At 34.7% G+C, this 27,273-nt stretch overlaps 2 protein-coding genes across 9 annotated transcripts; one reads left to right on the top strand and one right to left on the bottom strand.

Annotated features, from left to right (window-relative positions):
* Nucleotides 1-960: 960 nt before the first annotated feature.
* On the top strand, nucleotides 961-7,156 carry LOC146952728 (U-box domain-containing protein 35-like). The gene is made up of 10 exons (XM_085704985.1): nucleotides 961-1,344; nucleotides 2,096-2,205; nucleotides 2,378-2,499; nucleotides 2,870-3,075; nucleotides 3,176-3,239; nucleotides 3,948-4,260; nucleotides 4,909-5,010; nucleotides 5,100-5,528; nucleotides 5,902-6,657; nucleotides 6,773-7,156. The coding sequence occupies exons 1-10, from the start codon at nucleotides 1,152-1,154 to the stop codon at nucleotides 6,836-6,838; spliced, it is 2,361 nt and encodes a 786-aa protein (XP_085561111.1). The 5' UTR covers nucleotides 961-1,151; the 3' UTR covers nucleotides 6,839-7,156.
* Nucleotides 7,157-7,534: 378 nt separating this feature from the next.
* Nucleotides 7,535-26,134, bottom strand: LOC146952727 (DNA topoisomerase, type IA, core). 8 transcript variants are annotated; one of them, XR_015007403.1, is made up of 24 exons: nucleotides 25,943-26,134; nucleotides 25,283-25,846; nucleotides 23,998-24,356; nucleotides 23,094-23,745; nucleotides 22,852-22,938; nucleotides 22,410-22,456; nucleotides 20,928-21,037; nucleotides 20,738-20,838; nucleotides 20,061-20,153; nucleotides 18,618-18,701; nucleotides 17,754-17,837; nucleotides 16,605-16,673; nucleotides 16,373-16,432; nucleotides 15,275-15,346; nucleotides 14,571-14,678; nucleotides 14,295-14,371; nucleotides 13,759-13,842; nucleotides 12,711-12,822; nucleotides 12,524-12,613; nucleotides 12,123-12,188; nucleotides 11,510-11,605; nucleotides 10,887-11,034; nucleotides 9,203-9,347; nucleotides 7,535-8,088 (listed from the first exon to the last, which is right to left on the bottom strand). XR_015007403.1 is itself a non-coding variant. In XM_085704958.1 (23 exons), exons 1-22 carry the CDS (start codon nucleotides 26,006-26,008, stop codon nucleotides 9,252-9,254), a joined length of 3,177 nt encoding a protein of 1,058 aa, XP_085561084.1. In that variant the 5' UTR covers nucleotides 26,009-26,134; the 3' UTR covers nucleotides 7,535-8,088; nucleotides 9,203-9,251. The 8 variants fall into 8 exon arrangements, 4 of the variants coding, with proteins under 4 accessions (XP_085561084.1, XP_085561090.1, XP_085561070.1 ...); XR_015007405.1 differs by having other exon boundaries at nucleotides 25,283-25,843; XR_015007404.1 differs by lacking the exon at nucleotides 9,203-9,347.
* Between the last annotated feature and the right edge of the window lie 1,139 nt (nucleotides 26,135-27,273).

The raw sequence follows: 27,273 nt of genomic DNA, 5'->3' as shown, positions 1-27,273 counted from the left end.
GTTAAAGAATCTAAAAATAACACCTCTATGTGGCTGACTAAGCGGGCCATAAATGTTTGTGATGAACAAATGAGAGGAATATTGACACCGACAAGTCAGCCAAAAATCTCAATTTTGTTGTTGCATTTCATCATTTAATTTGTGAGGGCTTTTTACCCCTAAAAAAGATTGTTTTTCTTGTAGTGTGAACAAGACTCTAATAAATGATACCACTTGTTGAGGATTCTAGGGCAGTGTATCAAATGCCTCTCAAGAAAAGAAAGAAAAAAAAGGTACCGTATCAAGTGAGAGAACCATGAGATCATATTCATCCAAGCTATTTTAATTGGACAGTTAATATTTAATACTCTCACAATAACACCTACTCTTACTTGTTATATACTCTCTCCGTCCCAAAATGTAAACAAAAATGTGTCAACTTAAGTTGATGTATCTGATACAAATTTTGAACCAAATACATTAACTTTTGTTGTCCAATTTTAGCTTACATTTTAAGACGGATGGAGTATGCCCCTATATGTGAGTTGAGGTACGTTGATTTCACGAATAATGCATTCATAAATAAATAAATGATGCACAATGAATTAATTAATATGGTTTCTACCTAGTACTGTAGAAAGTGTACATCTTTATTTTCCCTAGATTGCTATATTTGTTTTTTAGAAAGAACATAGTCAAAGGTAATCCGCAAAATTTGGTCATTCCCTCACAATGTAAGAGAATTGAGAGAAACCAAAATCTGTGTGATTGTTACGTCCGTGAAAAGCTCAAGCTATATAAAAGGAACCTAAAAGAAACAAAGACCAAAGTAGACAAATTAAATGTCGTTAAAGTTAAAAGGATTAATTATTTGTTATTCTTTTTGTTGTTCAACGTTTCAAACACCAAAAGAAACAAGTAACAAAGTACACAATCATTGAAGTCCTTTTGTCTCTCAATGTTTATAGAGGGACAGAAGAAATATTCATACGAATAAAATTTGTCATACATGCATTGTTCTTGAAAGGAGCCACGTAAATCTAGTGAATGAATGATATTGCACAATAAACCCAAGAAGTGTAACAATAAGGAAAAAAACAAGAGAAAAGAAAAAGAAATAGACCCTTTGGAGGTCTCATTCTTTCATAGAGAGATTTAAAGAAGTGAGAGGAATGTGGTTGCAAAAGAATCAATGGGACAAGAAGGATGGGGTGAATGGAATAGTGGCAGTGGCAATAGACACAGATAAAGGAAGCCAAAATGCACTCAAATGGGCCATTGACCATCTCAGCACAAAAGGTTCAACTATTGTTCTCATCCATGTCAAGGTTAAACAACCACCACCATCTTCTAATTCAACCCCAAGTGAGTAATATTGCTATTATTACACCTTATTTATTGTTTTTTGTTAACCATTCGGTTATCAGAGGAAGGAGATTTTGGTCATTTGGAGTTTGATCGGAAGATAGGTAAAATCTAGCATAGAGTTGTTTTAGGCACTTCGGATCTCCTTTGACTGGAGTTCATAAATCACTTGATTTCTTTTTGTACCATGTGAAACTATCATCATCATCATCATCATCATCATTATTATTATTATTAGTAATAAATTTGGAGCATGCATTTCTTCAAAATAAATTATGAGCATGCATAACTCTTTTGAATCATTAATGCAATTCTAACAAGAAAAATGGAAATGTCACAAAGGTGGAAAAATAAGGAACATTTGTTGGCGTATCTAGAATACATAGATACAAACAAATTAAATTGATGGGTATACACTAAGAATGAATATATAAAACTAACATGATAAAAACATGTATCTTAACCTAAGTTGTTTGGGCTCCGGTGGCAAGGAGCTCCTTCCAAGGACGTACATTCCTAGGGGGAACAACGCTTGGCCAGTGTGCATGCCTCTACGCATGAGCCGGATTAGTCGCCTATCATTGATGGGTCGGAAACCGGTGCGAAAGCAAAAAAAAAAAACATGTATCTTAATCAGAAGATAAAATTGGTGTTTAGGAAAATAAAATGCATAGTTTTGAAATACAAAGAATCTATGAAGTGTTACAACATGGTATGGTTACTGATTTGAAGTGCCTTTTTCTGGATGCAGGGGCAGGGATGAATAGCATTATTGAGCAGTGTTCAGTGGTGGGCAAAGAACCTGATGAACATACCAAAGAAATTTTCCGTCCATATCGCGTCTTTTGTGCGCGAAAAGATGTAAGTTTCACTTTTTTCCAGGATAGAAAACAAGAGGAAAAAAATTACAAAAAATACTTATTTGAATTCTTGACACTATTTGGGGAATGATTTTCATTTCAGAATTCCTTGACACTATTTTGAGCATCTTATTATTTCTTTTCTTTTTTTTCTCTTTTTATTTGTTTGATAGGTACACTGCAAGGACATTGTAGTAGAACATGGAGATGTAACCAAAGCATTAATTGAATATACTTCTCAATCAGCAATTGAGCATTTGGTTCTAGGCTCTTCCAACAAAAATGGTTTTCTCAAGTATTCTTCTATCTCCATCTCTACTCATAGATTTTCAACTAAGTTCATTATTGATGCCTAATACTTTGTTACTAAAAATTTATGTTTGAGGCAGCCACATATCATGAAGATTTGTCAAATGGAAGCTATAGTCGTGTTATATAGTGCTACAGCGTAGCAGAATTGGAACAAACCACAATTGTTCTAGTATACGATAATTAGTATTAAATAATAGTTATAGCTGCATTGTTGCGTAACGAAATTTAATTATACCACTATTTACCAGTGATCCGCGGTTGACAATATTGATATTACATGTCTTGGAGTATATTATATTACAAAGCAAAACTATGTACATATTTAACTTACAAAGTTAAGTTTCTGATATCAGAAGGTTCAAGGTGGTAGATATTCCAACAACTGTATCAAAAGGGGCACCAGATTTTTGTACAGTATATATTGTTGGTAAAGGAAAAATTCAATCGATGCGATCAGCTTCTCGTACTGCTCCTGCATTTTCACCTCTACAATCTCAACTTAGTCAATCTAGTGTAAGGTCTGAACAACCAGAACCTCGTGTGCCAGTAGCAACTAAAGGTTAGATATAATCTCTTCAGTAATCATGTACTTTTTTTTTTTTACATATTTGTACATAGATTTTTATTATGTTTCTCATTGAGAAATGTGTTTGTATTAGCACCTGAGAGGAAGTCATTTGAGGGGCCAACACGTAGATCACAAGATGGGATGGAATCATTCAGGTTTGTCGCGTTATTACTAAGTCTTATCCAAAACAGAGAAATGATTTTTGAACATCGAAACTTTGATGTCAAATATAGTATTTCTTATTTGTGTATTTTTGAAATGTTTGATGTCACATACGGTGTTATATTTTGATGTTCAAATAGCACAACTATTTACAATGCGTAAACAAGTATGTATGGCATTATTTGTCAAAAAAAAGTATGTATGGCATTATAACTACATAGAACATTTGTTCCTTCTATATATTTTCAATTGAAAATAGCATTTAGGACCACTTTATACATAGTGCTAACATGAAGAATGCGACTTTAATTTTTACAAATAGTTTCAGTAATAATTTTCAACCTTTGTGGCGTATCACTTTTCCCTTCTTTTTTATCATTCTTGGTACATCAACTTGTTTTCTTGCATCACAAGTAGGTAGTTCGGTTGGTGAGATAAGAGACACTGAAAGAAATATAAGAAGTAGGCCGAGGGTTTACCCACAAGAAACTAACATAAACACTAACCTATTGACATTTTTCCTAAAAAAAACAAAAACTATTTTCTTGCATGCTTAAATAACTTTACTACATTGACCATATGTTGCAAGAAAAATTTGAATTAGCAATAGAAAATTATAGATTGAATAACATGAAATTTGTCTCAAACTTATGTAGTTAATTCAACTTTTTTATGGTATATCTAAAATGGTATTGTGACAGGTCACCATTCACTAGGAGACGTCCAAATGATAGGTCATATGGAGAACTTTCTATGCCAGAAGGTGACATATCTTTTGTAAGCTCAGGAGGAAGGCCAAGTACAGATCGTTTATTCGCTTCTGTATATAACCACAACTACAATTCAGATCAGTCAAGCTTTTCCAACCCTAGGCTGTCATATAGTTCTGATACTGATGGAAACTATAGCTTTGAGTCAAACAATTATGGAAGAAGGTCTATTGATATTGGCACTCCTGATCACTCATCTTTCTCATTTGATAGTGATGGATTTTCTTCTTCTGCATCAAATGTGGTAAGAACAAGCAAGTAATTTGCACTTTTATTTCCAGCACAATGATTGCATTTATTAGAAGAATTATCTTATTGAAAAAGGTAGCAAAAAAATTTCACAACTTTAGAAGCATTTTTTCATGAAATGCTATTTTTTTAATATGGTTTCCTTAAGGATGAAGAAATCAATAAGTTATTGTTGTGACTATATATCAAGTGACATTTAGCTAACACAGTTACATTATATAGATTCAGAGAAATGCTGACAAGACACTCTGTTTGACACACTCTTTCGTGCCACTTTTATTAATGGTCTGTTGTTAGAAATAACAATAAACTCCGCGAAAAGTGATATATTTATGACACAACGGAATTGATTTTTTGAAGAAAAAAAATAGTTAATAATAAAGAGTTTGTATTCCTAGCTATGTAGAACTAACACTTCACATTGAAGGTGTGTCCAGTGCCCGACACACAAAATGACAATGGTTTCAATGAGTTAGTATTGAGTTTGATGTCCGATCTATGTCAATAGATTACTGGTATTTTCTCATAGTTTTGTTCAATGATAAATGGCTGCCTATTGTTCCTGTCTTATGTTAAGCATATATATTTTTTGTATCATGAAATTATTGTTCCTGATTGTTACTAACTTGTGCTGCAAGTAAAGGATGATGTGGAGGCTGAAATGAGAAGACTGAAATTGGAGCTAAAGCAAACAATGGAAATGTACAGCACAGCCTGTAAAGAAGCACTCACAGCACAGCAGAAGGTATGAAAAATTGGTACCTTATTTGCACATCAATTATTATAAAGCGCAAGATTTTTTGTTTTTTAACATGAAATTATTGTGCATCATAGGCTGTAGAACTCCAAAGATGGAAATTAGAAGAAGAGAGGAGATTGGAGGAAGCAAGGATGGCTGAAGAATCTGCATTGGCTGTAGCAGAAATGGAAAAGGCAAAATCAAAAGCAGCAATTGAAGCTGCTGAAGCACAAAGGAGGATAGCAGAACTTGAAGCACAAAAGAGAATTAGTGCAGAAATGAAAGCTCTAAGAGAATCAGAAGAGAAAAGAAAAGTAGTGGATTCTTGGACAAACCAAGATGTGAGGTATAGAAGGTATTCAATTGAGGAGATTGAAGCTGCGACGAGTTTTTTCGCTGAGTCACTTAAGATTGGAGAAGGTGGTTATGGTCCTGTTTATAAATGCCTTCTAGACCATACTCCTGTCGCAGTTAAAGTTCTCCGTCCTGATGCACAACAAGGAAGGTCACAGTTTCAACGAGAGGTAAGCATATGATAAAAACTCTCTAACCATATATGCGACACCACCACATCAATTTTGTGTTCAACATAAATTCTCTAAAGTTAGATAGAGCATCTAAAATACATAATAGTAGACTGTAGTATTTAAACACAAGTTGTAACATGTAACTCTAAGCTTGACTAATAGAAAATCACTGCAGTCACTCTGCAGTTAGAGACTAGGCACAATAGGCCGAACTCAAATCTTGTGTTCTCTGTTTGCGTTCTTCGTATCTGTTTATTTTTGAACTAGGGTTGTTGTGGTAACACATCCTTATTTATATACTTTAGAGGTTTTCTAACTTTTGATATTACAATGACTTGAACTGCAATATGAAATCATACTTGCATTGCAGGTTGAGGTATTAAGTTGCATAAGGCATCCAAACATGGTTCTCCTCCTAGGAGCCTGTCCGGAATACGGCTGCCTTGTTTATGAGCACATGGCGAACGGAAGTTTGGATGATTGTCTCTTTTGTAGAGGAAACACTCACCCACTACCTTGGCAGCTAAGGTTCAAAATTGCAGCTGAAATAGGCACAGGCTTACTCTTCCTCCACCAAACTAAACCTGAGCCACTAGTACATAGAGACCTTAAACCGGCAAACATCTTGCTTGACCGCAACTACGTCGCAAAGATTAGTGATGTTGGTTTGGCAAGACTAGTACCGCCATCAGTAGCAGACAATGTGACACAATATCGAATGACGTCAGCTGCCGGAACATTTTGTTATATAGATCCTGAGTACCAACAGACAGGAATGTTGGGAGTGAAATCTGATATTTACTCACTAGGGATAATTTTCTTGCAAATTTTGACAGCAAGACCACCAATGGGATTGACACATCATGTTGGTAGAGCTATTGAGAAGGGAACATTTAGTGAGATGTTGGATCCAAGACTGACAGATTGGCCAGTTGAAGAGGCTATGGGGTTTGCTCAGATGGCTATAAGGTGTGCTGAGTTAAGAAGGAAAGATAGACCTGATCTTGGTAAAGAGGTTATGCCTGAACTTAATAGGTTAAGAGAACTTGCTGAAAATAATGATCACCATTATATTTTTAGTGGATTTACAAGTCCTTCTACTCAGAGCCAAGTCTCTCTTCAGATGGTATGTTTCTTTCTCTAATAATTATCATGTTTATGTGAACGTTGAAGTTTAAACCGTTAATAGTTGGTTTGATTGAGTTGAAACAAATGTAACTGTGGTGATGATGTTGTTGTAGGATGGATCAAGTTCTTCACTTCCTTATTCAGGGGATAGCACAAGAAATGTATCAAGCCCTCTTTGATAGGTCAAGAGAAGATCCATCCAATTATGAAGTGTAAATTACTTAGGTTAATTGATATGTGTGTGTATTGTAACCTATAGCATGCCTTGATTACTCAATTTGTGCATGTAAATTGATTTATTTAATTTTTTCATTTTTTAAAAAAATTCGAATTAGATTGCAAAAGCAATATAGTCTTAGTCTAAGAACATTAAGTCAAGTTACACCAAAGTCTCTTTAGAGACTGACTGGCTGCTTGTATATCTGGGATTGAATCCTAGCCGTGTAACATTGCATGTATTTTAATTTTAATATAATACATATAACAGTCCAAAGTAATCCTTTTGCAAATACCCTAAATCATCATTTTCAAGATTATATACTTAATTTTTTTTTGCATTGAAAAAAAATTCATTATTCAATTTAACCCTCTTGATTTTTGTTTCTATTTTTTTTTTTTTTTGCAAAGGCAAAAGATACTTGTATTAAAATAATTCCGTTGTTTTCTTATCTTACTTTTGTTGTTATTTCGTCCCCCCTTAAGTATCAACTCAACTGAGAAATCATCTATTAACTACCATAAAAGCTAACTAGCTAGTAACAGAAAGAATGTGTTGATATAACGTTCATAACATAAGAACTCAATATGAAATAAATAATAATAAGAGACCAAAATAAACCATAGACCTAAAGATGGATAAAAATTAGAAAGAAAAGTACAAGACAAAAGACAACATATTTTATCTACTTTATTGTGAATTTATGGTGAGTGGCTTGATCATCCTTACAATATAAATTAAGGATAAAAGAATGTCAACCCTTAGGTCAAACAAATTATCAGCTTTCAGGGTTTAATAACTATTAACTTAAGTCGACTTTTGGTACAACAAAGGGACGATTATACTTCTATCAAATAAATCGGATTCGCCAGCCTATATATACAAAAAAGAACATGGAACAAAATTGATGAATTACTGGTATACATTTGGCTCCATAGAAGAATCTTCATTTGGCTCCATAAAAGAATCTTCCCTCACTCATCTGGGACTGAGTTGCAACTCCTGGTTGCATAATCTTCGAACTTGGCTAGTCGCTTATTCAATAAGTTAGTCTTGTTAATCACACTCATGCTAATTATCCAGGTCAAAATCTTATTAAGCTTCAACATCTGCAACTTTAGTCTTGTCTGGGGGCCGACCAACAGTTCTCACTTTATCACCTAATAAAAGTTCAAGGGCCTTTTCATAGGTGATTTCACTTGGCTTCATATCCTGTATACCAAATTAAAGGGAGGGAAGACAAGGAACATACACAGTTAAAACTGATGTAATTAAATTAGAGCTCATACAATATTACAAAACAAACATTGGTAGTCACAACTCACAAGCAATGGACACGAGTGTTAAAGCTATATCAAAATAAGTAAAATAATATATTATCAGATGGACGAGTTGATCAAATGAGTTTGTATCCCCTCCATTTCCTTTCCCATCTATATTGTCAGGTTTCTTTCACGGATGTCAGCGACATGGCAATGAAGGATTTAAATGGCTCAGATTAAAACTTCGAAAATTAGCTTATTTCTTAAAAAACGCAGAAACGCCATTTCATTTAAAACAACGCTAGTGAACTCAGAACCTTATCCTCTCGCCATCTCCACCACTCTTCATCATCTCCACCACTCGTCTCTTCATCTCCGCCACGACATATCACAGTCACTCCTCTTTGTCTCCCCACATCATCGCACGGTCGCTGCCATTTCATTTCACTGCTCGACGATATGCCACCACTGCATCACTGTTATGTCTCCTGTGTTGCCACTTCATGTTCCCATGAAATCCTTGCATCATTCATGTAATTATTTTGTATAATGCCATAATTCCATTCTCTTTTTTCAGTTTTAGGATTCAATAGAACCTGTAATAGTGTCGGCACCGACAACTTAGCGACGCAGACGTAGGCTGTTAGGAAGGTGATGTGGCTGGGAATGGTTGAGTACATCAACAAGGGGCTGCTATGGCAGAGATATAAGCGGCACTGCTTCCACGTTCATAAAAACTGAAAGGGTTTTTCTCTCTCTTAAAACACATGTATTCTCTTTTTTTTAAAAAGCTGAAAATAAACTGATTTTCAAATTTTTAATCTGGGTCATTGAAATCATTAATTGCCGTGTGGCAGACATCTGTTAAAGGAACTTGACTAAATGGAGGGGATACTGACTTTGATCAAATCTCATCTACTGAGTTGCTCAATTTGATTCTATAGTTGGTCTTTAGTTTAGCTCTGGCACTATGTTTATTCAAATTGATATGGAAAGAAAATTTCATCCACTGTCAAAATTTAGTCAGAATTGAGAATTATTTATAAAATTGTCCTAATACTCACCATCAAAATGTATCAGTTGAAAGAAAATCACAGGCACATCAAGCAAGCACTAGGTGTTTTTGGGCTTCGCACCAACAGTTTTCACATTATCGCCTGATAAAAATTCAAGGGCCTTTTCCAAGGTGATTTCACTTGGCTTCATACTCTGGATACCATTTTAAAAGGAGGGAAAGTCAAGGAACATACCCCGTTCCCGTTAAAACTGGTGTAATTAAATTAGAGCTCATACAAATTTACAAAACAAACAAGGGTAGTCACAAACAAGTAGTGGAAACAAGAGTGTTAAAGCTATATCAAAATAAGTAAAATAATATATTATCAGATGGACAAGTTGCTCAAACGAGTTTGTATCCCCTCCATTTCCTTTCGCATCCATATAGTCAGGTTTCTTTCACAGATGTCAGCCACATGGCAATGAAGGATTTAAATGGCTCAAATTAAAAGTATGAAAATTAGCTTTTGTTCTTAAAAAAATGCAGAAACACCATTTCATTTAAAACAACATTCGTGAATCAGAACCTTATTGTCTCGCCATCTCCGCCACTCCGTCTCTCTTCATCGTCTCCACCACTGTCTCTCTTCATCATCTCCGCCAAGACATCTCAGTCTCTCCTCTTTGTCTCCCCACGCCGTCTCTCCGCCACGGGATCTCACCATCTCTCCACTACATCTCTCCCTTACACAGTCTCGCTGCCATTTCAATGCTTGGTGATATGCCACCACTGCCTCACCGTTGTGTCTCCTATGTGCTGCCACTTCATGCTCCTATGTGATTCTTGCATCATTCATGAACTTATTTTGTAAAATTTCATTTTCTCCTTTTTCTGTTTTAGGATTCAATAGAACCTGTAATAGTGTCGGTGCCGGCGACTTAGGCTTTGTTTGGGAGTTTGGAGGGGAGGGGAGGGGAGGGTTTTGGAAACAAGGAAGGAGCAAGTGAAAGAAATAAAGGACATTGAAAGGGGAGGGTTTTGGGGGTTCATTTTTCTTCAAAATACAAAATCCACCTCATTTGAGGGAGCTCAAAAATTGTATTGGAGGAGGGTTTTGGAGGTTTTATATGAATTCAAATTCAATCTATGTTGTTATAGTATTCTTAAAATTAAAAATATATCAATCATACGCATTAATACCATTCTCTAAAAAATTACTCTTTTAAAAAATGTGAAAGATTTCTCCATATCCCTCTATTTTCCAACCTCCAAAGCCCTCCCCTCGCCTCCTTCTCCAGACTTCCAAACAAAGCCTCAGCGACGCAGTGGTGGGTTGTTAGGGTGGTGATGCAGCTGGGGATGGTTGAGTACAAGACATCAACAAAGGGCTGCTAGTGCTATGGCAGCTGGGGAAGCGGCACTGCTTCCACATTCATAAAAAGGGTTTATCCTTACGCTAAAAACATTTATTCTCTTCTTTTTTTTTAAATTGAAAATAAACTGATTTTCAAATTTTTAATTTGGGTCATTGAAATCTTTAATTGCCATGTGGCAGACATCTGTTAAAGGAACTTGACTAAAGGAAGGGAATACTGACTTTGATCAAATCTTATCGACTGAGTTGCTCAATTTGATTCTATGGTTGATCTACAGTTTAGCTCTGACCCTACGGTTGTTCCAATTGATTTGGAAGGAAAATTTCCATCACTGTCAAAATTGGGAATTATTTAAAAACTTATCCTCATACTCACCATCAAATTGTATCAGTTGAAAGAAAATCACAGGCTCATCAAGCAAGCACTACTTGGTGTTTTTGGGCTTCGCACCAACAGTTTTCACATTATCGCCTGATAAAAATTCAAGGGCCTATTCCAAGGTGATTTCACTTGGCTTCATACTCTGGATACCAATTTAAAGGGGGGAAAAGTCAAGGAACATACCCAGTTAAAACTGGTGTAATTAAATTAGAGCTCGTACATATACACAAAACAAACATTGGTAGTCACAACTCACAAGTAGTGGACACGAGTGTTAAAGCTATAACAAAATAAGTAAAATAATATATTATCAGATGGACGAGTTGGTCAAATGATTCTGTATCCCTTCCATTTCCTTTCACATCCATTTAGTCATGTTCCTTTCATAGACGTCAGCCACGTGGCAATGAAGGATTTAAATGGCTCAGATTTGAACATTGAAAATTAGTTTTTTTTTTTTTTCCTTAAAAAAATGCAGAAACACAATTTCACTTAAAACAACACTCATGAACTCAGAACCATATTGTTCCTTTCATAGCTAACAACGTCCATTGCGGTGGTTGCAAAGACTGGAAGGAAATAAAATATTGATAAAAATAATGAAACTACAATAGTACCTTAGGAACAGGAGCAATTGTCTTTCCATGTCTAATAGAATAGCCAAGCTTTGCGACCTTTAATATGACAGGTTTTCCATCGTCAGGATGCTTACCCTAAATCCAGAAGAAAACATTTAATAAGTTAGCAATGACTACAGAACACAACACTGGGGAGAATTTACTAACTTCACTGCGCATAATAATAACTGACTTCACTGTGCAAGCTGAATATTCTTTTTTTAAACAGTAATCCTTCAATTGATTGAAAATTTGCCTTGGACTTTTCTTGTTCAGTTTAATTTACATATACGGTCAATGTATAAAAATTTTACACATGCACCCAATGATGTGTTGCCGCATCAATTAATGAGGTATGACAAGTCATGTGTTTTTAACGCATTAAATGATGTGACAATACATCATGCATGTGTAAAAAAAAAAAAAAAAAATTACGCCGATGGTTTATATCAATTAAACTCTTTCTTGTTTATAAGATATTATTACTACACCAAGATTGTCATACATCATAACCATATGTATAAAACTCAATTATTTCATCATAAACCGGGCTGTCAAAAATTGACATGCGAAATCAACATGCAAGGAGCTCAACAATAATTGAGAAACGTACCAATGTCACTGGATATTGTAGTAACGCAAGTGCTTCTTCAAGGGTGGTAGAGTCCAAATCCTTAACCTGAAATAACCCACATTTTATGAGTTACAATATTTTAAAGTCTTAATATTCTGTTAGTAGGCCGCCTATTAGACATGTAAATGTCAGATGCGGGCCCAAATTAAATTAGGCCAATTGTAATTATTAGTATGTATTGTGTATAAATAGAATAAGGATGACTCATAATAGACATTCGGTTGTCATTTGGTGTGGTTTGGGAGAGACTAGGCTCTCTGATTCCTAGAGGAGTGAAAGAAAAATGGTAGACAAATTTTTCATGTCTTTGATACACTATTCACAGCCAAAAAAATTAACTAAACTGCCTGAAAGAGGTTGAAAATGCTAGTAAGGCGTACATAAGGAACAGATGTTCTTTTAGGTGTGTATTCCTTCCCGTCTTCTCCGAGTTGAACATAGATTCCATAAGGACCATTTTTCAAAAGAACCTGAGGGAAAAGAAATACCAATTATACACAATATTTAGCAGTTCAAACAAGTCAAATTACACCAGTCCATTAAAACATACGACAGGGCCAAGGTTACCTTTTCATTTGAACTATTTAAACCTAGGACTTTTGGTTCCTCTATCATAGTTTTGTTTGGCTGAGGTGTATCATCCTCCTCCTCGTCACCATAATATGTTTTAGCAATGTACCTGTTTTCAGAAATCACAAGTACCACTCATAAATTTATAATTTCCAACGATGAAGTGTTTCGCAAGGGGAATTCCTAAAAAGTTTACAAATTAGCAGGTCTACAAATTAATGTGTTTTTTTAGGAACGATTAGTTCCTAAAATATCTACATGAGCTTGATTTGATTGGATGCACGTGTAAAAAAAGTTTGCACTGTAAGTGTATATAAATTAAATCCTTTTGTGAGTCATGTCTAATGGCAAACCATTTAAAACTAAACCCTTTTAAAAATTTACTTCTGTTGGATTATTCTCCATCTAATCAACACTCCTTAACAGGAAATCCAGAGGTCTTCACCGTTCTCAACATAAACCCAGACCACAGGCGAGATACCCTCATCGAATTGAATGAGTGATTTGATGGGCAGAAGTAGCTACTGCAGGAAAAAACTCTGTTTTCAGTGGATTTTAGGTAGGATTTTATAATCAATGTTACAATACTCAGTTACAATCCTGCAGCCCCTCCTGACTCTACACAGGATCTCGAGTTTAAAAACATTTTCTATGATAGACCCAAGATAGTTTAATCGTATTACTTATGGTATGATTTGGCTTCCAATTTTCACACAACTTAAATCTAGAATTAATATTTTTCTAAACCTTACATTTTCATATACTCTTGCTTCTACTTAAATGAAAAGCTCGTGCTACTGGCCCCTTTTTGACAATTTGAAGTCAAATGATTAATTGCACATGGACCTCATTATTTTTTGTATCATAGATTCATAATAATCAAACTATACAGTAACTTAGGTTTCTTTGCATTGATGAGAAAACATAACTAACCACCATTCTTCCAAATGTGTAAAGTAGCATACAAGTACATCATTGTGTGAAAATCACAACAGTTAGGATATAACTTAGAACCTACAAAGCAGATATGTAGTATAATACTCACTTGCACCTCGGATGTTGATCACAGCCTATAAAGTAGCCAGAACCAAATCTACTTACTTTAAATATCAGTGTGCCTTCCGTACAACTGAAACAAGTCAAATAAGAAGTTATCAGGAGAATATCTGACAAACAAATCAGGCAGTATATAATGAATGCAATCAACAAACCATTTTCTACAAACAAAATCAGCATAATCACATTCAAAACACAAAATTTACCCCTGTATAACTAGAAAATTACGAATGTGATTTCATATAATTTATACACCACAGGGTCAGCAAATACTGTTTACTAGGAAAGGCTGTATCAGTGAATTTTAAACGGTAGTGGATGATGCAATGTCAACCAAGTTTCACAACCAATAAGTATATAAATTCTTAAACTTTTAACAGTTTGACAGTAAGGTGCGCACACTTATCTTGTTATCATCTCTTTTACGACAAAAGTACGGCAGCATAAACATAGAATCATGAGGGTGTGGCACACATGATGAGATCAATATTTAACTATTTCTATCCATAACATGACATAACTTACCTTGGACACGAACGACTCTTGTTTGGGAAAGAGCCAAATAAATAATCCTCAAATTTTTTTTCTAACATCTTCTCAACCTGCAAGCATAAAAATAATTAATGTGTAGATAAGATGAAAAATATGCTGCACATTTTTTAATCCAGGCTATCAGAGTCACTAACAGCATATGCAAATATACAAAGTGCACTGAAAACATTGCCAAGATAGCATATCAACAAAAACGTGATTTGAGACCCCAAAATGGCAAGCATTGAGCAAAGAAGAGAGATTCCAAACCTGGTGAATATGAACATCAGAAGTACGGTCACAATATGATTTAAACCGCGTCCAATAATCTCCAAGGAGGCCTTTCCATTTGGTTGTTCCAGCAGAAACATTATCAAGCTGAAAAAGAAAAAAAAAATGACACTTTTTATTGAAGAAATGATATGCAAATAACAATGACCACCTATCTCAGACAGTAAGCAAAAAATCAAATAAAAACGTTACGGGGCAGGGAAGGAGGCAATAATATTTTTAAAATACAAAATAAAAATCAACAATCCTAGATGTCACATTACAATTGCAATAGCAGTACAAATATACAGCTTTAGGGGGAGGGGGAGAGTATAAAATCATATTCCCGGGACCGATATTCGAAGAAAGATTCATAACTAGCTCCTACGTACGTATTTATATATGTGTGTGGTAATCATAGAATATTCCTATAAATATTTTTAAAATTTAACTTAGTGAAAAAAATTGGTTGAGTTCAAAATAATCTTCATTGCCGTGAGAATGCAATGTTCCCAACCTTCATGGTAATGAAAAAGAGGGGAAGCATGAGCAAAATAGATTCCTGTGAATATTTTTCCAAAACATGTAAGAATATAAATAATATTCCAAAGCCTGCTTTCCTAGGATTTTGCATAACTTAAGAAAAATGATTGAAAATACATGGCAGAGATCAAGTGGGGAGGGGACACAATCATAGTAGATACCTCAGTTTCCATGTCAGCAGTGAAATTGTAGTCTGTGACTTCTGAAAAATGATGTGACAGAAAAGCTGAAACCTAAATATCACACAGAAAAACAGCATAAATTACAACACATCTAACTTCTACAAAGCAAAAGATAATTGAAGATGGACAAGCTTATCATGAGTTAAGTCATGTACAATACGAAACCAAAAGGACCCATATTTAATTTATAATATAAAGAATAATTATCATATTCCCCGTGTATCTCATGAGCAGAAGAGATTTGTGGGGAATTAAATATAAAAGGCTCATTGAAGAGGGAGAGGGATTATTGCTCTATAAAATACTGAGGAATGTATTGATAATTTAAAGTTGTTCAAATCTGCATAGTATGCAAATTCACCCATATTTTCAAATGTCATTTCCTATGCATTATGGAAAACAGTGAAGCAGATGACAAGGATTCAAACTGGCTTGACTCGGATTTCTTTTATGGGCCCAATAAAAGACAACATATTTATAACATTGCCGCATGTACAATAAAGGTAACAGGAGAAATGTTCCCACGGCAATGATCAATCAAACGAATATAGCAGTATTTAGTTAATTTAAAACTGTATAGACAATAGGAAAAAAACTGCAGACAATGGTAAAAAGAGCACAGAACCAATCATATATCAGATAAATTGCATTTATTATTGATTCTCATAATTAAAAGGAATATATCTGTGAATATGTACAAGTATTGTAGCTTGAAATTAGAGGGTCGATATGCATAGTGTGAAAATTGAATATATTATATTTCAGAAATAAATAATGTACAACCACTAACGTGTTTATATAGGCTATTCTAACCTAATGGGCCTGACTAATGACAAATGGGCCAATTACAAATTACTAAAAATAATAGTAAAACTTCACTATTTACAACACATAGCAAGGGAAAAACAACCGAGAAAAGATATAAATCAATAGATTCCAAAAGTTCAAGCTACTGAAAGCAAGACCAACATCAGTTGAAGTCTTCTTTTGCAGCATATTAATAATATAGTACAACAATAGAACTGGTAATTTCATCCCAGCAAACAATAAATTTAGAAATCCATGACCAAAGCTTACCATACGACCACGAAATTCTGGAGAGATAACACGGCTTTTTACTGTCACGTAGTTTCTATCCTGAAGCAAGAAACAAATGAGAGCTCATAACTCTTTACATAAATCAAGAATGTGAACAATGAACATAATTATATTTAATCATGATTTGTAACTTAATTGTTAGCCTTGACATGAAATAAGATAGAAAAGACATGGTATGCTTATGACATTAGACTATCTCCAAGTCAAATACCTTTAATACTTTTAATGTGCTTGCATACGTTGAAGGTCTTCCAATCCCAAGCTCTTCAAGTTTCTTAACCTATGACATGCAAATAGCATAAGAGAAATCCTAAAAAGAGAAAACAAAACAGACAAGATGCAAAAGAAATCAAAGCTCTCTATCTCCTCCTTGCCAGCACAAAGCATATATTTAAAAGAGCTCCAGTTCATGTTGAACTCAATATTTAGCAATAGATATATTTATTTATTTATTTCAGATAGCATAGAAGATAATTTAAAATTATAAGTCGCAAATATTTACATGAAAAAGAATTCAATATTTGCCAGCACAAAGCATATATTTAAAGCAGTTCCAGTTCATGTTGAACTCAATATGTAGCAACAGATCTGTTTATTTCAGTAAAAGATAATTTAACATTACAAGTCACAAACATTTACATGATAAAGAATTCAATATATGCATTGTAGCCATCCATATAGTTCACCGGGAAGTCGATAAACAAGTATGTTGTAACGAAACTCCAAATGTAGCATGTTTGTGCACAAGCTGACAGCACAGGTTATAAAGTTTGAGGGAATGACACTAGTTAACAGCAAACCCAAGATTACTAAGTGTGAAACAGTATTTCATTATGCACGACTTTCTATCTTCAAATGAATTAACAGAGATGCAGGATTTTGAAGTTTTAATGAGAAATAATAGAAGTACACTGTTGGAAGGAAAAGAAAATCCAATAAACAAAAGGAAAGCTTTAATATAATAGACAGTTCACCATTGAATTGAATCAGGTATTACCCCAACTAAAGGAAATGGGTATTGCTCATTACTCAAGACCAGCTATTAAGATCATACTACAAATCATTCAGAATTGCCTCAAGACAGTACGATATCTAGTAAAATAAAAACCAACATTTTGAAACCTAGCAATAGCATTGCTCAAAGGATGTATGTAACATACTTCCAGGCATGTTATAATGCAATATCTATCTATTCATAATATATAACCCGTTGTTAGGATTCCAATATCAAGAATAAGTTCTACATACAACAAAAGAGTAGTACCAGCTGAAATCAGTGCAGTCATGGTCTATAATACTTCTTTAAGCATAACGAAAGACACAATGATTATCCAAAAAAAAAAAACACAGAATGACTTACCAGTGATGCCTCAGAGTAACGTGGTGGTGGTTGTGTATGGTGCTGACTCGCCTCAGTTTGAACAAGATGTAACAAATCATCTGTCTATATAATAAAAGTCAATGAGGGAAAGGTGTTAAATAATTTACGGCATCAATAAATATCGAAGCATAAATAAAAAGCACTTATGTCAAAAAATAACGCAATCGGGAATTAGTTTTGATCTACTAATGGTGCAAGTCCGTTTCTGATTGATATGTACAACTTTCTGCACCATAAATGGGAACTCACTGATTGGAAACACAAAAAAGATACATAACAAACCTAGCATAAGGCAAGGTAAGAACAATTAGCAAAATGAATAGGCAACTTTCAGACATAAACACACTCCTGAGCCTCCGATAAAGTTGATCCCTGACATGCAATTATGTCCCCCCCATAAACCTATTTACTAAGTGATCAGTGTGCAATGGTTGCTGCCCCATTCTTTCAAATAAAGCTTAATTTCCGCACAAGGTAAAATGGAATTCTACATAGACAAACTTTAAATCCAAGCGGCTATTGCATGCGGAAGGCTAGAGGAAAAATTTATTATCTAGCCTTCACCTAACCACAAAATCATTTAGAAGAGTTGGCTTACCCCCACTAGAAAAATAATAAAATAGACCGTGGAAGACATGAAACTACTACAATTTAAATTTTACAAGAGCCCTTGCTGTTTTATCTGTATATATGCCAAGACAGTCCTTTTAAAAGCAACATAAGGAAGCCAAGAAAAGCAGTGTATACAAACAAAGGGACAACGCACAGACTGGCACATGAATGGAGAGGCGTGAAATCATTTTCAAAAGCACAAGAAACAATAAATTTCCAGAAATATATTACCTTTAATGAATTTAGAACCTCAAAAGCTAGATCATGATTGGATCCGTCACTGTCTCTGTCTCGTCCAGCTTCAGTGACAATGTCCTAGGAGTGAAAAAGAACCATACATAAGTCTCAAGAATATTATTTTACTGGCCTACTCTTTTAAAGGTACAGTATATGTGGACATTCTCTACTTTAGCTTAAATTGATGGAGATACAAAACCATTCATGGACCTAGTGCTTAAACATTTGAAGCACTGATACTTAACAGGAACCTACACAAAATTGGTCGAAAACAAAATTGTGTCACAGCCTCACATACTTATACAGAAAGGATCGAATTCAATTGAATCCAATGTAAACTACGCTGAATCCCGTAAGTCTCTTTTTATCAAGTAATACCCACAACAGAGTATAGAACCACAAGCATCTCTGCATTTCAATATACATTTTTTTATGTGGAGAGTATTAGATTTTTATTTTGGGTCTAACTCATCCGTACAAAACCTACACAGCCTCACATATTTATACAGAAAGGATCGAATTCAATTGAATCCAATGTAAACTACGTAGAATCCCGTAAGTCTCTTTTTATCAAGTAATACCCACAACACAACAGAGTATAGACCCACAAGCATCTCTGCATTTCAATATACTTTTTTTTATGTGGAGAGTATTAGATTTTTATATTGGGTCTAACTGATCCGTACAAAACTGGCTTGTAAGGTGAGGGGTGCCACTCTTTATAAACTCTAGTCAGGCCTTATATTTAATCAATGTGGGACTTGGTTTTCCAATACACCCCCTCATGCCCGTGTGTGGAGGTAAATGATGGGTGGCCCAAAACGATAGTCTTTGATACCATTTTAGATTTTCACATTGGATCTAACTCATCCTTATAAAACCAGCTTGTTACCCAATTGCAGCTAACTGGTAAACGAACTGAAAATAATACGGTCCATCAATAACAATAAAATAATAATAATAACAACAATTACTTAGATGGAAATTAACAATTATGATTATCATCATAATAATAATAAGTATCAGTATAAATGTATAATAAACAAATAGCAACAACAACAACTAAGCCTTGTTAAACTAAGTGGGGTCGGCCACATGGATCAAATTATGCCATAATGTTCTATCATAAACCATATTTGGACACTATACTCGAGCTATACAGCGCATTGCTTCGGGCAACGACCTAGCATTCACACTATTTCGTAAGTTGTCCATGTCATAGAGATTCTAAAAAGTTTTACGTTGGATGTCGAAGCCTGACACAGCCCTCTTTTTTTACCCGGGCTTGGGACCGGCCTTGGCAGGAATAAGTATAATGAACAAAAAAAACTCATTATTTGTAAAGCATAATCAACTATTATATGAATGACTACACACCATCACAAGGCTAAATAACATCACCTCACAATATAACTTATCTGCAAAAACTAACCATACCGTAAACACTGCCCGATATCCAGGAAACTCAACCCTCGAGCTAGCAGACCGTAACACAATAGACTGATCAGCATTTCCAACATCAAGTTGTATCTGGAATCAGAAAGACATAAGGAAACATCAAATTGAAGCGCGTGAACTATAAATTTTAGATCTACTTCCTTTTGGAATGAACTGTTTGGTTTTTTGGTTCAGTTTCTCCTATAACTAATTTAAGAGGTTTTGGCTTGCACAAAGAGGCCAAATTTTGAGATATGCTCTTTCGTTGCATTTCTTTAGTCGATGCAACTCAAGACTTTATTTGACACAGGTTATTTAATAGCCACCCTTACGTGTTCGGTTCATGGTGTATTTAGCGCCAACGGTGGTTTCGGACATTAATAGAAAGGTTGGCGTGCTCTGTTACATGTTTGGATGTTCCAATTTCCTAGGTTGCAGTTTTGCTTCCTTTTCTTGGAAGTACGTCTTTTCCACTTTCTTTATACTTCTCTCTTCCTTAAGAAATTTTTTTACCATCTAAAAAGTAGAAAAATGTTGCTTCACTTTGAAAATTTGAATTCTAAATCAATCTACAGCCAATCATCCGAACAAAATTTTTTTAAAAAAAAAAAAAAACTAAATTAAAAAACATACTTCTAACATTCTATACTTTATCTCGATAGATATTGTGTTCTAACCTTCTCAAGAACAGCTTGTTCCATCTGACAAGAAACTGTTCTTGACCATATAAGTGTGTATAGCTTCAAGGATTCTTCATCTAACACCCCAGCCAGCATTGCTGACAAGTCAACAAGAAGTAATATTGTTAGCTCTGGCCCTTTGTTCATTATTGAAGTAAAATATTTATGAAAGCATATCACATATTACATGGTAACTTGCGTATGTCGGTCGGTCTAATGGCTTCATGGGCTTCTTGTGCATTTTTTACCTTTTTAAAATACTTTGGCGGACTTTGTGCAACAAAATTTTGTCCATACCTGCACCCAGTAAATTTAAACCCACATTAGATAAATCAAAACTTGCTTAAACCAGAAAATAAGCATTCAAATTTAAATAAAAATAACAATGCAACTTCAGACAGAAGTGCTAAGGGAAAAATGTAACGAAAAATGCCTTAAACCTAGATAGAACTAAACTACACTTCCCAACTATACATATAAATAATTTTCTTGAGTTCCTTTTTTTTATTTTATTACTTAGACATGTTAGAGTAATTTTTAGGTATTCTCTTGTCTGTTTCATTTTAATATATTTTCACAGTTGTTGGTTAGACTAGGGAAATAATACTTCGCAAAGAGTTGGCTATATTAAAAACCCATTATGTGAAATGTAAACCCTAAAACTGAAATGTCCTCTTCTCTTTTATTTTTTCAACCCACCACCGCACTGCTGTAAACCTTTATCTTTCTCCAACTTTTTTTTTCATTCCTGTGTTTTCTTTCTTCTTCCTTCTTCTTTCTTAGTTCTTCTACATTCTGTCTCAGCATTTGAAGGTGCTGTCCAGAATACACCAAATTGTAGCAGGAAAGTTGCCGAAGATCACCAAGGTAAAAGGGGTTTGTTACATTGAAGCCCGTGTAGCAGTTGCGAGTAGCGACAGGCAAATTCCAGTGCGATTTGTGACTGTGATGGCTGCTCCTGCAAATTGCAGCTCACCACTGCACTCAACAATTGTGCATGATAGCACCACCAAAGTCGTAGTTCATTGGTGATTACAGGGCCGGCCCAACATGTTTAGAGGCCTAAAGCAACTTTTATTGTGAGGCCTTTTAAAATAAATAAAAATTACACAAGGCTTTATGAAAATAAAATAAAAAATATAAATTTTCTTTAGACCATGACTTCACATTTACCAACTCAACTAGAGAAACATATATAACTATGTTGTCATATATAATATTTTTAACCAAATTAAACTTTTTTTAGGCCATTTTTGACCCAAAATTTTGAGGCCTAAAGCCCTAGCTTGGGCCTGGGTAATTGTCAGCGAGGGGAGTGGAAGTTTTTCAGGTAAGCCATACTTCCAAGGTTTGACAAAACACGGCCCTCGTGTCTGTTGGCAAAATGCTATGAAGCACAGACATTCTTCGGATTAGGTGTGTCCCGGTGTCGGACACGTGTTGTGTCCGACACCGACACTTGTAATTACACTGAATTATGATTTTTTCAAATTATTAGCTGTGTCAGCGTGTCAGTGTCCGTGTCGTGTCCGGTGTCTGTGTCCGTGCTTCATAGGCAAAATGTAATTTTTACGGAAAAAATGCACGAAAAGACTGTATAAGCAAAATAGCTTCTAGTAGCGTCAGTTGCAAGCATAAGCAGAAATAGGTATGGAGATGCACACATTACCTTTCAATGATCAGGGAGCGAATATTGGCAACAGCGTCTTCAGAAATCTAGGAAAGAAAGCTCCAAGTGTTAAAAATAGAAACGATCATTGACAAACAAAATTATTCAATGACAGAAAGACACTCTAAATCAATATAAAAGCCATCCACATGTGCGAACCGACTAGTAAAAATCAAAATTGCAATCTCATGTAAGATAACAGGAGATTAGTGGACATGTTTAATTAGCCAAGAATAAGATGCATGACATAATATTATGAAAAGCAATGTTAAATACGGGAAATAGTAATACAATACAAAGAGGAGGATATATTTTGAGATGACATGGTCGGCTTAAGTGGACAGTTAATGATATAATGATATATAATATGATATTTATATACAAAACACAAAGGGTAGTTCACAAAATTTCACAATATTCATGCAACCAAAGGGATACCTACATGGAGTCCATCAGTTCTGATGTATGTTATCAAACCCGCTGATATACCATTAGTCAGTTCAACTCCCTCGTAGAGTTTCTGAGCAAGCTGCACTCATAATTCAATAGAGATTAATTAGGTCATAATTCAATAAACAGAATTATTAATTAAATCATAATTCCACAGGAAAAACAGATATTGTTCATTACAGCCATGGTTATGTCAAGTAGGGAAGTAGGATTGGAATGAATTAAAATCAGTACCTTCATTGTGTGACTTGCTGAGAAATTCAATTTGTTGGCAGCATCTTGCTGAAGTGTTGATGTTATATAAGGTGTTGGAGGCTTTCGTCTAACTTTATTTTTTTTCATGCTAATAACCCGAAAGTCTGCAGAATTTATTTTGCTTTCAATATCCCTTGCCTCCTCACCAGAAGTAACCGAAAATTGATTCAACTTGTTTGAATTGAAATGGGTTAGGTGAGCAAGAAATGTTAAGTCCTTGGTTAATCTCTGCTCTTTGATACTAAACATGGCCTCCATAGTCCAATATTCCTTGGGTTTGAATTGATCAATTTCCAGTTCTCTATCACATATTAGAGAAAGTGCAGCAGATTGAACTCTTCCTGCTGATTGGCAACTTGGTAACTTCCTCCAAAGTAATGGCGAAATGTTAAATCCAATCAAATAATCAAGGGCCCTCCGTGCAAGGTAAGCATGAACCAAATTCACATTAATCTCCCGTGGTGTTTGCAAAGCAGTTTTTATAGATTGCTCAGTTATTTCATGAAAGACAACTCTAGCCAGAAAAATATTATTATGCAGAGCTCCCTGTTGTTGTAACATCTCAATAATGTGCCAAGCGATAGCCTCTCCCTCACGATCAGGATCTGATGCAAGGATAAGATTGTTTGCTCTGTGAAACAACATAAAATTAATTAATTTAACGCACAGATAGCCAGGCAATAGTGGATAAAAGCATGAAAGTTAAACAATCCATTCCAATTATTAATGTTATTAATTTAGTAAAGCAAATTAATAACAAATTACTATAATAACATAACATCATACTGAAGAACAATTGTGATTAGTGCACCCACAGAGAATTATATTAATATAACCAACCAATGCTACTGGAAAACTAAGGTAAGTGGATGTGAGAATGTACCCGCTCAATGCGGCATTGATGCTCTTCAGGTGAGTCCAGGCAGATGAGGGAACTTCCCACACCATACTAAAATCATCGTCGGGTCGCACAGATCCAGACCTTGAAGCCAAGTCTCTTACATGACCATAGCTTGGCAAGACTTCATACATATCACCAAGGTATCTCTGAATAACCTTTGCCTTTGTAACAGACTCCACAACCATCACAGACTTTCCCATGGGTGGATACAATGGTTTTCCCGTAAATTTCCCTAGCGGCTTCTCCAGATCAACCTGGCAAGAGTTTACCTCCTTCTTTTTCGACCTTGTAGAAGCAGAACTATCCGTAGTTTCTTTTGAAGTGGTAACGGACACACTCTCCTGAACAAACCATGTTAGCATCAATCCTTAAAACAACACCAAGCACTATAGCAATGTTTCAAAGTGCGAACCAGATTACTCCTTTTCCCTGTGAACTAGAAGGTTTATGCCCAAAAAATTGCAAGCATGTGGCCGCAACTTTGGCCACAATGCTAAGGCTATGTTTGGATTGACAAATAGATGAAATGAAATCATAAAAAGAATAATAATGGAATATGATGGACGAGCCCCATCCAATACCTTGTTTTTTCTCCCCCTTTAATTAGGCGAATAATAAAATTGAGCATTTGTTTACAAAACTTGTACTAACTACAACAGCTTTGGGGCCACAGTTTTTGTTCTAGTTTCAGTGATTGTATAATAACTAAAATAACTAAGCAATCACAATTTAAAACATTGTACTAATTATACACATCATTTTCTAGAAATGCTCTTAAATAGTGGTTATTGCGGCACTATAGCACAACAGAATTCAGACAATTCGCTATTATTCCACAATTCACTGTTTGGTACAAAATGTTGTCAAATAACGGCTAGAGTGGCGTTATAGCACTATTGCATAGCAGAATTTTAACTATAGCATAGAGAAATTTAGGCAATTTGCTATTCTTCTGTGACACGCTATTTGGTACAAAGTGTTGTCAAATATCGGCTATAGTTGCACGGTAGAACTACTGTGTAGCGGAATTTTAACAATTCACTATTTTCCACTATCCGCAATTGACAACACTGATTTCGAGTGTCTCTGACACAAGTCGGTGTCCAATGCAACACCGACACGTGTATTCAATCACTTCTATTTTCTTTAACTATTACCCTATCTACATGTCAGTAACTAACTAATTACCATGTGTCTAGGTGTCGGTGTCGGTGTCAGTATCCCTGTGTAATGTGTTATTATCAATACTTCATAGTTAGATACTAACCTTTGAATTAGTCTTCTTCCCTTTTGAAGACGGTTTTTTCGAAACTTCTACTTTACCAACCACTTCCACCGAATCGCTTACAGCCGGAGAAATCTTAACATCATCTTTCTTCTTACTCCGCACCGGCTTCTTCTTCTTCTTCTTCTTAACAGCATTAACTTTCAAATCCTTTTCATCACTCTTAATCTCTTCACTCAAATCAGTTTTCCCTAAATCCACATTCTTAACATCATCTTTAACCACAGGTTCACTAGATTTCACATCCTTATCCTTACCACGAACTGCAACAGCTTTCACCGTTTTCTTCCGTTTATTCTTCTTCTCCGTCGCTGTCGACGAGAAGGGAGAACTCCTTCCAACACCATTAAACGGAGAGCCAAAACTGTTAACAGACGTAACGTTAACGGATTTCAAATTCGTGAAGTTAGTTACATTGTTGATAACGCTGAATGAACGGATAGGAAAACGGTTACGGCGGTGAACGGCGATGTTAGTTACATTCACGTGCGGAGGTAACTGCGGTGGCGAGATTAATGGATTGTGAAATGATCTGAGTTGAAACTGCTAGAGAGAGATTAAGAAGTAATTAAGTTAATGATGACGTGATTAAGCTAAATTAAATGAAAATTAAGAAGAGATTAAGATTAGAGTGAAACTAACCATGAGATTGCGAAGAGAAGGAGAAGGAGTTGAGGTGGAGAAGAAGTTGCGTTGGAATTGAATCATTGTTCTGAGAGATTCATTTCAGTTTTTCATTGTGTTTTGAGGGTTTTTGGTGAGAAAGAGGGTTTAAGGCGATAATTGCAAGTGGCACTGAAATTGTATAAGCTCTGCTTATACGTTGGATTGGATAAGGGGTTTCTTATTGAAACAAAGAGGGTTTAAGGTGATAATCACTTTTCTTTTCTTTTTTTACAAAGGTGATAATCACTTTTGAGGTCCTTTAATATCCTTGTGCTGAAAAATGCCTAGGATGTTTTTTTTAAGGAATTTAATGCTGGGAAATGCGGAGTTATTTATCGAATGTGGTAATATAAAATAAAAGGTTAAATATATTTTTAGTCCTTATAAATATACTAACTATCCGTCTTAAAATTATTCTTCAACTTTTAGTCCTTATAAAATTTTCATTCACTACTTTTGGTCTTTATTTTTAAGTTAAATTTTGTATTTTTTTTAATGAAATTGTGCAGAAATGTATGGAATATTGTAAAAAAAAATCTAAAAAAAAACTTAGAATTTTCTAACAAAACGTAAATTAAATATGAATTTTTAACCGACAAAAATATAAAAAAATAATATTTAATTCATATTTTGTTAAAAAATTCTATTTTTTTTTTTTTTTGGAGAGATCCTGGTAATATTATAAATTTTTCTGAAAATTTTTATTCAAAAATATGAATTCTACATATGAGTTTACTTTAAAAGAGGGACCAAAAGTGAAGATGAAAAACTTTTAGGGGACTAAAAGTTGAAGAAAAATTTTAGGGGGACTAAAACGAAAAATTGACATATTTATAGGGACCAAAAATAAAAAAATGTCTTTAAAAAGTGGGTTAAATATGTTTTTTAGTCCCTACAAAATCATGAGTTTTTAAGTCTAGTCCCTATAAAATTTTAATGGTAATTTCAGTCCTTCAAAATATTGTAGTTTGTAAAAATAGTCTTTATTTTGAAAACTTTTTACAAAAAATGGATACTTTCAGTCCTCCAAAATAGTCCCTTTAAAATGCAAATAGGGACTAAATGTGAATGAAAATTTTGTAGGGACTAAACTTGAAAGCTTGTAATTTTATAGGGACTAAAAACATATTTAACCCTTTAAAAGTTATCTTTTGAATCTTTTGGGATGAACTTACTCAAAGCCATTATTTTTTTTGCACCCAACTTTTTTTGGTAGAATTTGCACCCTTTTGTTACAGTATTATGGTGGGTGTTATTTATTTTTATTTTTTACTGATTTGAACCCGAGAACGTAATGTCGAAGATGT

This window comes from Medicago sativa, chromosome 1, assembly GCF_051527215.1.
Source record: "Medicago sativa cultivar Bolivia chromosome 1, Bolivia_mono, whole genome shotgun sequence".
NCBI classification, from domain to species: domain Eukaryota; kingdom Viridiplantae; phylum Streptophyta; class Magnoliopsida; order Fabales; family Fabaceae; genus Medicago; species Medicago sativa.
The sequence above is the reverse complement of the archived record's forward strand: the minus strand, read 5'-3'. Positions and strand labels throughout refer to the sequence as shown.

What these genes read in the sequence shown, in the direction of transcription:
- LOC146952728 (XM_085704985.1), top strand. Translation starts at nt 1,152, where the DNA reads ATGTGGTTGCAAAAGAATCAATGGGACAAGAAGGATGGGGTGAATGGA. An exon ending in ATCTTCTAATTCAACCCCAA is followed by an intron (nt 1,345 to 2,095) that starts GTGAGTAATATT and finishes TTCTGGATGCAG; the next exon opens with GGGCAGGGATGAATAGCATT. An exon ending in GCCAAGTCTCTCTTCAGATG is followed by an intron (nt 6,658 to 6,772) that starts GTATGTTTCTTT and finishes ATGTTGTTGTAG; the next exon opens with GATGGATCAAGTTCTTCACT.
- LOC146952727 (XM_085704944.1), bottom strand. Translation starts at nt 26,008, where the DNA reads ATGATTCAATTCCAACGCAACTTCTTCTCCACCTCAACTCCTTCTCCT. An exon ending in CGACATACGCAAGTTACCAT is followed by an intron (nt 20,839 to 20,927) that starts GTAATATGTGAT and finishes TTGACTTGTCAG; the next exon opens with CAATGCTGGCTGGGGTGTTA. An exon ending in TACAATATCCAGTGACATTG is followed by an intron (nt 11,606 to 12,122) that starts GTACGTTTCTCA and finishes TTCTGGATTTAG; the next exon opens with GGTAAGCATCCTGACGATGG.